Source organism: Acanthochromis polyacanthus, chromosome 1 (assembly GCF_021347895.1).
Source record: "Acanthochromis polyacanthus isolate Apoly-LR-REF ecotype Palm Island chromosome 1, KAUST_Apoly_ChrSc, whole genome shotgun sequence".
NCBI classification, from domain to species: domain Eukaryota; kingdom Metazoa; phylum Chordata; class Actinopteri; family Pomacentridae; genus Acanthochromis; species Acanthochromis polyacanthus.
The window spans coordinates 263,709-278,559 of record NC_067113.1 but is presented as its reverse complement, the minus strand read 5'-3'; the positions used below and the strand labels follow the sequence as shown (position 1 = coordinate 278,559).

The 14,851-nt window shown below is 41.0% G+C and overlaps 2 protein-coding genes across 5 annotated transcripts in view; one reads left to right on the top strand and one right to left on the bottom strand.

Annotated features, from left to right (window-relative positions):
• Positions 1–14,851, bottom strand: part of dennd5b (DENN/MADD domain containing 5B) — a 119,149-nt gene that overhangs the window by 51,541 nt on the left and 52,757 nt on the right. For 3 of the 4 annotated variants that reach the window (XM_051945294.1, XM_051945292.1, XM_051945289.1), the window contains exon 2: positions 4,485–4,544. The exons of the other annotated variant lie outside the window; for it this stretch is intronic. In XM_051945294.1, the coding sequence (XP_051801254.1) occupies positions 4,485–4,544 (60 nt within the window). The remainder of the gene's footprint in view (positions 1–4,484; positions 4,545–14,851) is intronic. 4 annotated transcript variants of the gene reach the window in all.
• LOC110954870 (E3 SUMO-protein ligase ZBED1-like) lies at positions 5,419–8,116 on the top strand. The gene is made up of 2 exons (XM_022199617.2): positions 5,419–6,494; positions 6,846–8,116. Exons 1-2 carry the CDS (start codon positions 5,624–5,626, stop codon positions 7,841–7,843), a joined length of 1,869 nt encoding a protein of 622 aa, XP_022055309.2. The 5' UTR covers positions 5,419–5,623; the 3' UTR covers positions 7,844–8,116.

Sequence of the window (14,851 nt, the reverse complement as noted above, 5' to 3'; positions counted from 1 at the left end):
ATGCCGGTCTTTTGGAAAACGGTGAAGGCTTATAGAACTGTTATAAACACCAGAAGCCGAACAGAATGGTACACTACAGTACCTCCCATATCGACCTTGAACACGCTGAAATCTGATTTTTTGTTTTGCCGAGAAAACAGTGTTTTTCTTGTTTGATTCCATGTTATCCATACTGCGAAATAGCCTCCGGAAGGACCTGTAAGCCCTCCCGGTCAGAACCCGGAAGTTAGCATTTTTGACGTGCACAGGGTCTATTAAGAGTTCAAACAAGTTCAACTTAGGAGTTAAAATTTCTGATTATTTATTGTTTGCAATTGAACTAGCAGCAGTCCAGAGTCCATAAACAGCATTTTGGCAGAAAATAAACATGAATGGCAATAAGAAAAGCTACCAAGACTTTAAAGGCTGTACCTCTTATACACTGTTTTATAGATATTAAAAACATATTTTTAATGTAGTAAAAAAGCAAGACAGGTAATGAGAAGGAGTATGGAGTTCGCTCAGATTCTAGAGCGTTGCTGAAAAAGGAAAGACCTATCATCTTTAAAATACAGCATTTCTGAAACACATTATGTGGTATTACTAGGTTCCCTCTAATCTTTGTTGTTTTCCAGAATGATGATGAATTCAACCTGGCCTCTTGAGAAGTGTCAAACGTCCCATCGCTAACAAACAGTGAAGACGAACTGTAATTTTGCTACTGCAAAGAGTAACGTGTCAATACCATTTATCTGTAATCAAGAAAAAACAATACCCAGTATTTTGAACCAATATATATTAGGTCTTATAGTTTAACTGAACCCAGTCTGTAGAACTGCTTACCTGTTCAAATTAGAGCCGCTCAGTCTCTTGATAATTCCAAGTACCTACTGAAGACACACATGTTTTCTCTGGTTTTTAACTGTAGCTGAAGCCTAACACTTTGATATATGGCATTGTTTATCTTGCTCTGTATATTTCCTCACAGATTATGTCTTGTTTCCGATTTTGTACTGTGAAACACTTTGGTCAACTTTGGTTGTTTTATAAATCATCATATTCTTTTCCTTTCAGCTGTTCCCTTCAGGGGTCGCCACAGCAAATCAATTGCCTCCATCTAACCCTGTCTTCATGTCCTCTTTAACCACATCCATAAACCTCCTCTTTGGTCTTCCTCTAGGCCTCCTGCCTGGCAGTGGGAAACTCAGCATCCTTCTACCAATATATTCACTCTCTCTCCTCTGGACATGTCCGAACCATCTCAGTCTGGCCTCTCTGACTTTATCTCCAAAGCCTCTAACATGTACTGTCCCTCTGACGTACTCATTCCTGATCCTATCCATCCTGGTCACTCCCAAAGAGAACCTCAGCATCTTCGGTTCTGCTACCTCCAGCTCTGCCTCCTGTCTTTTCCTCAGGGACACTGTCTCCAGACCAAACAACATGGCTGGTCTCACCACACTTTTGTAAACCTTTCCTTTCATTTTAGCTGAAACTCTTCTATCACAAATCACACCTGACACTTTTCTCCAGCCGTTCCAGCCTGCCTGTACACGCTTCTTCACCTCTTTTCCACACTCTCCATTGCTCTATACTGTTGACCCTAAGTATTAAAAATCCTCCACCTTCTTGAGCTCTTCTGTCTGTAACCTCACTCTTCCACTTGGGTCCCTCTCATTCACACACAGATACTCCATCTTGCTGCGGCTAACCTTCATTCCTCTCCTTTCCAGGGCAAACCTCCACGCCTCTAGCTTCTCCTCCACCTGTTTCCTGCCCTCACTACAGATCACAATGTCATCTGCAAACATCATAGTCCATGGAGACTCCTGTCTAACCTCGTCTGTCATCCTGTCCATCACCATAGCAAACAAGAAGGGGCTCAGAGCTGATCCCTGATGTAGTCCCACCTCCACCTTGAACTCCTCTGTCACACCTACAGCACACCTCACCACTGTCTTACAGTCCTCATACATGTCCTGCACCACTCTAACATACTTCTCTGCCACTCCAGACTTCCTCATACAAAACCACAGTTCCTCTCTGAGCACCCTGTCATAAGCTTTCTCCAGATCTACAAAGACACAATGCAGCTCCTTCTGACCTTCTCTGTACTTCTCTATCAACATCCTCAAAGCAAATATGGCATCTGTTGTACTCTTTCTTGGCATGAAACCATACTGCTGCTCACAGATGTTCACCTCTGCCCTTAGCCTAGCTTCAACTACTCTTTCCCATAGCTTCATTGTGTGGCTCATCAGCTTTATTCCTCTGTAGTTGCCACAACTCTGCACATCTCCCTTGTTCTTAAAGATGGGCACCAGCACACTTCTCCATTCCTCAGGCATCTTCTCACTATCTAAGATCCTGTTGAACAACCCAGTCAGAAACTCTACTGCTACCTCTCCAAGACACTTCCATACCTCCACAGGTATATCATCAGGACCAAGTGCCTTTCCACTCTTCATCCTCTTCAATGCCCTCCTCACTTCATCCTTACTTATCTTTGCTACTTCCTGGTCCACAACAGTCACCTCTTCTACTCTTCGTTCTCTCTCATTTTCCTCATTCATCAACTCTTCAAAGTACTCTTTCCATCTTCCCATCACACTATTGGCACCTGTCAACACACTTCCATCCTTATCCTTTATCACCCTAACCTGCTGCACGTCCTTCCCATCTCTGTCTCTCTGCCTTGCCAACCTGTACAGATCAGTCTCTCCCTCCTTACTGTCCAACCTAGCATACAAGTCATCGTAAGCCCCTTGTTTGGCCTTTGCCACCTCTACTTTCACCTTACCCTGCATCTCCCTGTACTCCTGTCAACTGTCTTCTTCAGTCCTCTCAGTGTCCCACTTCTTCTTAGCTAACCTTGTTTAGCAGTGTTTTATAAATATGCTATATTAATAAACTTGACTTAATTTGGCTTGCTTGTCATAGCAGGAAACCTGTTTTCATCAATGGAGATTACTGTTAATGAATATGTGCAAAAGCAAAACAAGTATTGACAACAAAGCATCATGGGACACTCTCTGATTACTGTACAATCAATGAATGCCTGCTCTTCATCTGGGTTCTGTTAGTCTTTACCTATTGTATTACTATTATTACCCACATATGTCCATATCCTAAAGCATTTTTAGTTAGTGTTTTCCAGGCACCTTTTCAGGGAAAGTGGTTGCTGCTTCCTGACTTGGCCACTAGCAATTAACCTAACCTTAGTTATTGTGATAGCAGCTGATTTCCTGATTTGTGGCAACAGATTATGTTTCTTGTTCAGCATCTGTACGAGACAGACGTGTCTGTCAGTTTGTCTAAGCAGATTGCTGAAGTTAATCTTATTTACGAAAGATGTTACAGGGACACCATATAGCTTTAGCCACAGACCTGACAGTGCATTAGAGACAGATGAAGCCGAGCACTGTCACCAAAATGAGTCGTAGTTCAACTGACACCAAAATGTGAAGTATCTGGGCATGTTCACAATAACAGGAATATAGGCACGCTTGTGGATGACTGCAGTGTGTCTTACAACTTCAAGAATATCCGTTACCTCGCCCTCAAAACACAGCTCTGGTCTTCAGATGTGATTGTTTGCCCTGTCTGTACAAAGTAGTTTTCAGTGCATATTGTCTGTTACGTGTGACGTGAAAGCACTGAGATAGAGCTTTGGGCGGGACATTGCTGAGACCACAGAGTGACTTCAGACAGAAAACGTCAGCTGCATCACAGCCAGAGTAGTGCTTTTAATTTAATGGCAATTGGTCACTAAAAACAACAAAACCAATAATCAGAAAAATGCCATATATCGGCACCAATAATTGGTCAGATTGACATTCCTACAAAAATGTAGAGAATCAGTGAACTATAGCATAATTATTTTCTCATTTCAAAGTGTGCTTATTGGCATCTGCAGCATCCTCACTGTGCTTCCAAAGGTAGTAAATGCAGTACTGTAATGCAAAAGCCCTATGTATGTAAAACAGTTGTCTCTGCAGTATAGCTGAGACAGGCTGTCTAATACAAGGTGATGCTGCTTGTCTCATGTGAACAGCTGCTCAGGAGAAAACAGTCATCCACCAGGACTGGTTACATCTACTTCCTCTCTGAATCTATTCCTTCTTGTACATACAAAACCCCAAGGGAAAGGCATGTTATCTTTAAAAAGAAAAGCACAGTTTTTAAGGAAGAAACTAGTACTACAAAAAGCTGTGGTTATTTTTTCTGGGTTTTTTTTCACTGTTTTAGTAACATCAGTGGGCACCAAATATTTGACAATAAGATTCCAGGTTTTTAAAATTATTTTGAAGTGAGGAATCATATAATTCAACTTTGTATTTTCTTCTTTTATTTGTGGTATTATACTGAACAAAAGACATCATATTTGCACATGTAGTTTACACGGTGTGTGTGAAGGCAGGAGAAGCTGAGTGAGGACAGAGCAGGTTTGCAGGCAGACAGTGTAAAGTGCAGCTTTGTTATGAATACATGACGGCGTGCTTTACCTGTGGCTGCAGTGTCTGGATCCCTGCCTTGGCGGTCTGCTTCTAGCCACCGGTACAAAGCTATGGATGAGCCACATGCAGAAAAACATGGAGCAAAAACAAAAGAAAAACAGTGCAATGTCAAAATAAATGCACACAGAAAAGCAAATTAAAAATGCATGACAATGAGTTGAGCATGAACATGACAAGCGCAGCATCAATGGGACGATAGAGCATGGCATGGTCTTTAAGACATTCTGAAACAGCACTTTACTCTTTAGCGATATTTCTAGGGGACACTGAGCCCCAAGAAACCATGAAAGTATGGAGGCTAGAGGCCTACTGAGAACCTAAACGCAAAGGTCATGAATGGAAACACAAATTAAAAAATAGTGTCATCTTCTGCAAAGTGTAACATTTTTCATGGGTATTTGGTCTTTCAGAAGTGAAAAGTGCTATTTCAGATGTGCAAGACTGTTTTGCATGAAAATGTTGTGTGAGTGCCCTCTCTTATAATGGAGCGGAGAGTGAGTTATTAACTTGAGATTTAGCGTAAGTTAACAATACACACTTTGGAATAAAATCATGCAGTATAATTTCTACAGCAAAAAATCTTTGCAGACGCAGCAAATATGACAGCATGTTTAGATTGACAGCAATTTTATCATAAATCTGACATACCGTATGAATTAGAAGGTGGACATGTGTAGCTGCTTTTGTAGCTGGACAATAATTACACACTAATGTTGAGCAGATGGTCTTTTTTGAAGTCTACCACACTTTTAATTGAATTCTAGTGGACATAAGGACTGCACAATATATCGTTTCAGCATTGACATTGTGATATGATTCCTGGATTTTTTTTCTGAATTGCACTATACAGTGCATTTCAGAAAAACTAAATATTAATGTTTCGTTTTTTACAATATTGTGTAACTCATAGGGTACGCATGCGATAAGTCCTACTAGGGCTGGGAAAAAAATCGGTTTTGTTTTAAAATCGAGTTTGGAGGCCGAATCGATTCATATTTTCACAAAATCGAGTTTTTCAAGTTTTTTCCCCCCACCCCACACATTTTGCAATCGCCAACTGGCTTTCCGTAGTTTTGCGGAGCGGGAATCTTGAGCGGCCCCCTCCCCCTGCGCGCGCAGCACTTGTAATGACAACAAACAAAATGGCAGAACAACCCGGTGCAAAAGAGCAGCTTCTCCCCAAAAAGGGTACAACGACGTCGATAATCTGGAATTGGTTTGGATTTACGGCTTCAGATGAGGGCCAAACAACGCCTCGCTGTAAAATATGCCAGAAAGCTGTTGTTGTGGCCTGCAGCAGCACCACGAATTTATTTCAGCATCTGAAGAGAAAACATGCTCCGGAGTGGGAGAAGTGTCGTCTTCTTCGACGTGAGAATCAGTCAAGCACGAGCAGCACAGACAGCACCCAGGCTGTAAAGCAAAGGACTCTTGAGCAAAGTTTTTCACGCGGTGTCCCATACGAGAAGAGCGGAGTCAGGTGGAAAGCAATTACGGAGGCAATAACTTTTTATATAGCCACGGACATGCTCCCAGTGTACAGTGTGGAGAAGAGAGGGTTTAACCACATGCTTAGTGTTTTGGACGCTCGATATACTGTACCCAGTCGCAAGTACTTTTCTGATGTTGCACTTCCACAACTCTACAATACGACTCGGCAGAAGATAAACCGTGAGTTGAAGGACATTGACTTTTATGCAGCAACCACTGATCTTTGGTCAAGTCGAACCATGCAACCGTACATGTGCCTTACTGTTCATTATATCAATGAAAGTTGGAATCTACGAAGCGTGTGTCTCCAAACGTCATATTTCCCCGAGGACCACACTGGCGATACGATTGGTCAAGAGCTAAAGGATGCTCTCAACTCGTGGGGCCTTTCAGAAGAGCGTCTAACATGTATGACAACTGACAGTGGCACCAATGTAATCAAGGCTATGAAGGACAATAACTGGCCAAACCTCAAGTGCTTTGGGCATCGACTACACAATGCCATAGGTACGTTTTTGAGAAGATAAACAAACATGTATGTACTGTAGTATGATCATTATGAGGTGTTGCAAGTATTAAATTTATAGTAGACTTCACTTTTATTAATAATATGATTCTGGTAAAACAGGGTTTTATGAGTTATTGTGTTGTAGTGTTTGTTTTGTAACACAATTAGATTTAAAACTAGATGTATTTGTTAAAAAATGGGGGTTTAGTTGTCACCATCTAAATTTAGAGAGCATATTTATGGATATATGTAGTTGTAAATTTAAGGGGTAACTTTTTTTCAGTTCAGTTAACCTAAGCTGTAAAATGCAAATACAATTATGTTTTTTTGTTTTGTTTCATCTTTTACAGTTAATGGTGTGAAAGATGAACGCATAGACCGGGCGATAGGAGTGTGCAAAAAGGCAGTTTCAGCCTTTTCCTACAGCTGGAAGAAAAGAAGGGACATGGCTGAAGTTCAGGCAGAGCTCGGTCTTCCTCCTCATCAGCTGGTTACAGAATCCTTAACAAGATGGGGATCACGCCAAAAAATGATTGACCGTTTCCTGGAACAAGAAAAGGCGATCGTCCGGGTTCTTGGTGCAGATAAGAAAAGCAGGCATCTTGTACCAACGTGGCAAGATCTTGAAGTGCTGGAAGCAACAAATAAGGCGGTCAAGCCCCTTCAAGACTTCACAGATGCACTGAGTGGGGAGGCTTACGTTAGTGTTAGCTATATTAAACCTGTCCTCCATTTATTTAGAACTAGCCTCCTGCAGCCACAAGAAGAAGATGTAGCTCTTACTGCTACAATAAAAAGAAACATCATGAGCTATCTTGACAAAAAATACAGTGACCCTGAAAATGATGAGTTATTAGACATGGCGTCGCTTATGGATCCACGTTTTCGCAGCACCTACATTGACCCTAGCAAACTAGACCTCATTAAAAAAAGAGCTGTGACTGAACTCTCTGCTCTCTACTCACAGAATAGTTCTGAAACATCAGTGTGTGAAAATCAACGCTCAGACTCTCCACCAAAGAAGAAAACTTTAGCTGCCTTCTTCAAAAAAGCAGTACCAACCTCACTACCCCACCAGACAGAAAGTGACAAAATTGAAGCAGAGCTCAACTCCTATCTTTTGAGTCCTGTGGTGGATCCAGACACTGACCCACTAGAGTGGTGGAGGCAGCACCAACCCAACTTCACAAGACTCAGTCGTCTTGCAAGAAAGTACTTGGCCATTCCTGCAACCAGTGCCCCGTCGGAGAGAGTCTTTAGTGTAGGTGGGGGTATTGTCACCTGTCACCGAGCTTGCCTTAAGCCTGCTGTTGTTGATCGGCTAATTTTTTTAGCAAAGAATGTTTAATGGAACTTTTCATGTTTAATGATGTTGTTCACATTTTGAACAGTGGTATCTCAGGAAATGATTTTGCTTTATTTGCTGATAATCAGTCCAGATCATTTTTAGTTACTTACTAAAATGTTTCACTTATTTTCCCTCAGTTGCGAGGATGCACAAACAAGATACTATTCAGTGTCACTTTGTTTAGCTGCTGTTTTCAAATGATGACCTTTCCTTGGTCTTGTTCAAGGTTTGTTGTTGCACTTTAACAAAAACAATAAATTTATGTATTTTTCATATTTTTGCTGTCAGCACTTGTTTTTCTGTGATCGAAAAAAAAAATCGAATCGTGAATCGTGAATCGAGTTTTTTTGTAAAAAATCGAAGATTTTTTTTTAGGCAAAATCGCCCAGCTCTAAGTCCTACCTACTCCACAAAATCACCTCATGTATATAAAGGAGATAATAATGTACAGCCTGACATCACAAATAAAATTCAGTGACTCCCTTTTTCAGGCCAACACTACAAATAATTATATATCTTTACTGTGGAAGATTTTTTTTCAAAAAGTCAGTTTTTAGTGACCTAAATTTGTGTGTGGACAAAAAGCCAAAACACACAGAAAAAGACACATTTTAAAATATACCCATGTATGAGCAGGACAAGCCTGTGACTATCATAGTAAGCCGGAGAGTAAAAGTGGACACAATATTCTTTAAGATAAGGCAATCACATTTATGGGACTATAGGCCGACATTTTCTCTTGTATATTTAAATTATGCCAGAGTACAAACCAGCTAATCTATCTGTTGATGGACTGACTGTGTGTGCACACAGGCAGTAGGCTAATCCATGTGAGATAATCTAGGCTTTGTGATCGGTCACCAGGCCGAAGATTAGTAGCTTTATTCAGCTCTCTCCAAAACACCAAAGTCCCTTGGAACAGCAAACCATGTCATACACAGAACATTTCTTGTTACGTATCTGCATCCACAGCTTCTTCTTGCTGCTTCCAGTCGCCATGTTTAGGCCCAAAATGCTCCACAACATTTTCTATTATGTTGTAAAAAATTAAATGCAGTATGATAGAAGAATTTGTACACTAATTACAGAATGTATAATGCACTGTGTGTGTGTGTGTGTGTGTGTGTGTGGGGGGGGGGGGGGTGCTGTGATCTTCCTACAATGCAGGAACAGAACACACAGAAACACACACCTCCAAATCATAACAATGTAACCCGAGAAAATCTAAAAAGTCTGCTGTCTCTGCAGAAGTCCTGAAAGAAAACCTTTACCTTCTGAACATTACCACTTCATGACAGTTGGAAAATGTTCTACCTGTGCAGAACTTTCAGTGACGTACAGTGCTTTAAGAAATCACATGAATATGAACATGTTTTACATATATTTGAAGCTCACACTTTGCACTCCATTTATTCAAATACAGTTTCTTGCCATAAAAATAAATTTAAGTATAATGCAGAGGAAAGTTTAAGACTTCAAAAATGTGCTGCCTCCCTGCCTTAAAAGGAGTCTATCAGCCAAACAATGAAATAGATTCCTATAAATAACTTATCAATAAGGCTGGGGTTTTTAAAAAAATCAATTTTGAATCGATTCTTCTTTTAATAGCCCGATATCGGTTCATAAAACCCTTGAATTGATCTATTTAATACGCCTTTTCCCCCACAGTGTCATGTGACTTCTTGCGTGACACGAGATTTCGCGCGAGTAGCATCCGTAGCGGCACACAACCTCATGGCGGAGGCACTGAAGGCACCAACAAAAAACTTGAAGGCAGATGTCTGGAAATATCTTGGATTTAAAAACCACAAAGACGGCAATGAACAGGAAAAAAGCAAAGCCCTATGCAAGATTTGCAGCGTAGAGGAAGTTTTGTGGAAACACAACGAATCTTCGAAACCATTTAACACGGCACCACCCAGAAACTCAAACGGCCCCGAAACAAATGCAGCTCGACAAGGTATTTGAAGTTAAGTTACCAGCAAACTCTCCACAAGCCCAGAAAATAACAAAGGCTGTCACTACATACATCTGCAAGAGCATTCAACCACACTGCGCAGTCGAAAACGACGGTTTCCGCTGCCTTAGGAAGACACTGGAGCCACGCTACGTCAAACCCACATGCTAACAGTTCAGTGAAGTTACAATTCCAAACATGTACGCAGATGTGAAAAATGACATTGCAACATCACATAAATCAGCAGAGAGAGTCGCCCTTACCTGTGACTGTTGGACATCCAGAGCAACGGAATCATACTTAACCATTACTGCTCTCTACATGGACAATGAGTGGAATCTAATGTGGCACGTCTTACAGATTAGAGCAGTGGAAACCAGCCACACCGCAAGAAATTTACGTGACTTTTTGTGTGAAGCAATTAGAGAATGGGAGCTGACAAAGAACCAGCCATCGTAACGGGCAACGCTGCGAATATTGTCCGTGCAGTGGAAATGCTGGACCTGTTGCACGTTGGCTGTTTCGCACACATACTTAATTTAGCTTCACAAGCAGCGCTCAAAGTCCCAGCTGTGGCGCGCCTGCTCGGTAGAGTTCAGCACATCGGATATTTTTTCATCGTAGCACTACAGCAAGCCATAAGCTTAAATAGAAGCAGAAGTTACCTCTACATAAGCTGGTGATTGACGTGGTCACACGCTGGAACAGCTTGTTGGAAACGCTGGACCGTTTTCTAGAGCAGCAACCAGCCGTCTCAGCAGCTTTGCTGTCACCTGAAGTACGCAGGAACGAAAAAGATCTCTGCACCCTGACGGAGTCTGACGTTACAGTTGCTGAAGATGTGGTGAAAGCTCTGCAGCCACTGAAAGCAGTCACACTGGTTATGTCAACTGATGCAGTGATGGCTAGCAGTTGGGACTTTGCATGGCTATAGTAAGAGGATAGATGAGTTTCTGTGCAAATTTGTAGATCTCTACCACCTGTGCTACATTGACTTCAGGGTCCTTGAAAATTAGGCACTTTTCATGGGGGCAATGTTCAGCAGTCCATATCTCTCTAAACAATGTGCTTAGAGGGCTCCCCCTGTATAAGTTATAAGCCAGTCTGGTCTAGAGCAATACTAAATGGTGCTAAGACATTAATCTGTAAGATTTCTAGTAATTTTAACACCCTTAACCCTACTTGCGAGTGTTTTTTACAAATGATTTATACATTCTGGGCAAGCCCCCCTGCTCTGTAGAGACTTCTCCTGAGTGTGTGTCGTTTCTAGGACATCACCAACATGTAGGGAGCTTGGAGAAAAAAATTCAAGTCTCTGTGATACCCAGAAGCAGAGATATAAGCATTTTAAAACCTAAACATTCCAGGCGAGGATTGGGGGGAGGGCATTTTGGCCTAAATTATTAAAGTTTAAAAATGCCATAACTCAAAAATTTTTGGGAGTATAAGCCTGTAATTTTGCACACAAAGCTTTTGTATCATGATCTTCCACCACCAGCACTCACAGTAAAATTGAAGATGGTGCTGCAACCACCTGGGCGGCTGGGGGCGGCTGTGGCTCAGGTGGTAGAGCGGGTCGTCCAATGATCGAAGGGTCAGCGGTGCGATTCCCGCTCTCGCCTAGTCATGTGCTGCATGCCGAAGTTTCCTTCGGCAAGATTCTGAACCCTGAATTGCCTACCAGTGACTGTTCCACTGGTGTATGAATGTATACTGACTGATGTTGCAGATTGATTAGCAACCTGCACATTAGTGTGTGAATGTGTGTGTGAATGGGAGCAATTGTTGTAAAAGCGCTTTGAGTACTCTGATTAGTAGAAAAGCGCTATATAAGAGCAAGTCCATTTACCTTCCTGAATATTTGGTGTTTTGGGATGGAATAAGCCAAGAGTGTTCTCAGCTGCTGGCGATATTGTTACAGCAAAAAGGAGATGCCTCACTTCGCAACATGTAGATCAGCTTCTGTTCTTGCAAAAAAATTTACAAGTTGACATTTGAGTGAGAAAACACACACGTCAAGTTTCATGGACAGTTTGAGTTTCATGTCCCAAGGTTTACAAGGTTTTATGTTCCAGAAATATGATTACTCTATTACCATTTTGCAATGCCCTTTTCAAATGTTTTTTGCACAATGTTTTTTGATTCTGTAAATGCAGTGACCAAAATAAGACACAAGGGAGAGTTCAGAGTTCTGAATGACAATGCTTCAAAAACAAAATAGAATTTTACATTTTGTTAAGGGCTTAAAGGCTTTTTCTGCAGTTTACTGTTCACAGAAATTTAAAGATATTTTCTTATATTTACCAAAGAACTGATTTATTGCACTATAAGATCATTCAGAATAGTTTTATTTTCTGGTTGTTTTTATTTACAATTATTTATTTACTTTTATGGTTGTGTCTCTTATGATATAGTTAGATTTGTTTTGAAGCCACTAAAACATTACCACAAAACCTTTGTAAGAGTCAAAGGAATGGGAATGTCTTAAGTTTACAGTGTGCCTGTTGCTACTTTATTTAAACAGGCAGCCCTGTCAATTGAATTAAGTTACTGCATTTTTGTTTTGCTCTGGTCTTGTTAAATAAAACATGATTAATATAACTGCATTAGGTTCAATTCTTAATGTAAATATTCATATTTTTACTAATGCACCAGATAAAGCTGTACTTTCTACTGTTTGCAGCATTGAATGTCCTCCATAGTCAAGTAAAACTGGTACTGTGTGATAACCTTAACTGGAAAAAAAGCAATCAAAAGTGGATCGAATCGAAAATCGTGAATTGAATCGGGCCTTGTGAATCGAATCGTTTTGGGAAATTCAAATCGATACCCAGCCCTACTTATCAACATGTGTAATGAAGAAGTCTAGCACAAATAGAGTATTTTTTAATAATTTTGTCCTTACTAAGCAAGTGGAAAAATACATTTTTTTCTACATTTTTAGAAAATAGAAATTTAACAGCTACAGAAAGAGGCTCTTGTACACTGTCTAACTTACAACCATAAATTTATTAATGCAGTGTTTCGGTACTAGACCTTCATCAAGCAAATATTAAACTATTGAGCATTAACAATGGGCCTGATGAAGGTCTGAAACGTTGCAATAATAAATTTATGATTGCAACACGCTTTATTGTCATTATGCAGTGTACAACAAAATTGCTATCACATACTGATGGGGAAAGCTGCCATGCAAGGTGCTAACCACGGCTTATCAGGAGCAGTTTGGGATTCAACGTCTTGCTCAGGGACACCTCGACACGAGCTCGCCAGGCCAAGGATGGAACCAGCAACCCTCCGGTTACAAGACGGGCACCCCGCCCACTGAGCCATGCAGCCCCCAGTGTGCGGGAGCCTGTTTTTGTACCATTTAAATGTATTTTTCTCTTTACGTATCTGTCTCATGAAACAGACGTGTGAAGGAAATATAAACTAAAAATCTACCAAAAAAGGAAGGAAAAATAACTCGACAACACAAGTTATTTCTCACAGTGTGAGTAGCTCTGGGTTTTCAAAGTGAACCCTGTAATGCATCTGGATTTCGGTCCCGCTTTTCTTTTAAACAAAGAATAACCAAATACATGTAAAATATGGTAAATGACCTCACAAATATCCACAAATTTCGTTTTGACACCTCTAGTGGACAGTCCGCACGGTGGCGTAAGTGGTTAGCACTTTCGCCTTGCAGCAAGAAGATCTCGCCTTGCAGCAAGAAGATCTCTTTCTGCATGGAGTTTGCATGTTCTCCCTGTGCATGCGTGGGTTTTCTCCGGGTACTCCGGCTTCCTCCCACAGTCCAAAAATATGCTGAGGTTAATTGGTTACTCTAAATTGTCCATAGGTGTGAATGTGAGTGTGATTGTTTGTCTGTATATGTAGCCCTGTGACAGACTGGTGACCTGTCCAGGGTGTCCCCTGCCTTCACCCGAGTCAGCTGGGATAGGCTCCAGCACCCCCCATGACCCTAGTGAGGATAAAGCGGTGTATAGAGGATGGATGGATGGATGGATGGACCTCAAGTGGACATCTTATACTAATAAAAAGCCCTGATAGGCCTCTTCACATATAATATATAATAGATAGATTCAGCTTAGCAATCTGCACAAGAAAGGCAGTTTTTTCTAGTTTTTGCTGAACTGAAAGTCTCTCCAGTCATTCTGTGAAAATGAGGTGTCAGAAGTGAAGTGATCTGCTGTGTGACAGGAAAACCGCTGGCATTATCGGTTTACTGCATTACTGCACTCTGTGAACTCCTTTCAGCTCCTTTACAGACTTCATTCATTTCTAGAACCTTCACACTCAGACACTTTGGACACACACATATGCATGCACTTGTACACGCCCACACACACACACACACACACACTCCTTGCATATAAGGACTGCATACAGAAGTGGCTGTAGGAGCTCAGTGACTAGTAGTATTACGTTGATATAGCGATTGTGCTTCAGATCATGGATTCCTTACAGATGCTGCTTAAATGCTACTAAAATCTAAATGCACTGATTCCTCACTCAGTCAATCCTGGCTTTAAATCTCATTTCCAGAGAGAAACCAAAGATGAATGCATCCTGTCACTACTGAAGCCTGATACTATTGATTCTTCTACCGGTTTCATCAGCGAGTCCCACCGTTAGAACAGCTCACGTTTCTAGAACACCATGAAGAAAGCGTGTTGTATAAACCGACTCAGTCCCACATACATCATTTTCTAAAAACTCCAATGAGCAGCTGTTCAAGGAAATTATTGGGGCCTTTTTGTAATATAAACACATTTTGTTGGCCTATGTAAGGGTATACACCTGTGAGAAAAAGGAAAAGTACTGTATATAGATTTTTTTGAAAAATAAATCAACGGTATTCAACATTTGTTTTTCCTTTTTTTGATGATTATTCAGAATGTGTTGTAGTACCGTACTACGCAGATGACTTTTTGAGTTCTTTCTACTTCTTTCTAGTTCTGATGGTTTCATAGAGGCGTAGGACTTCATACTGCAGTGGAAATGGACCCATGATGACGAACAATAACACAGATGCTAAATGCAGAAAC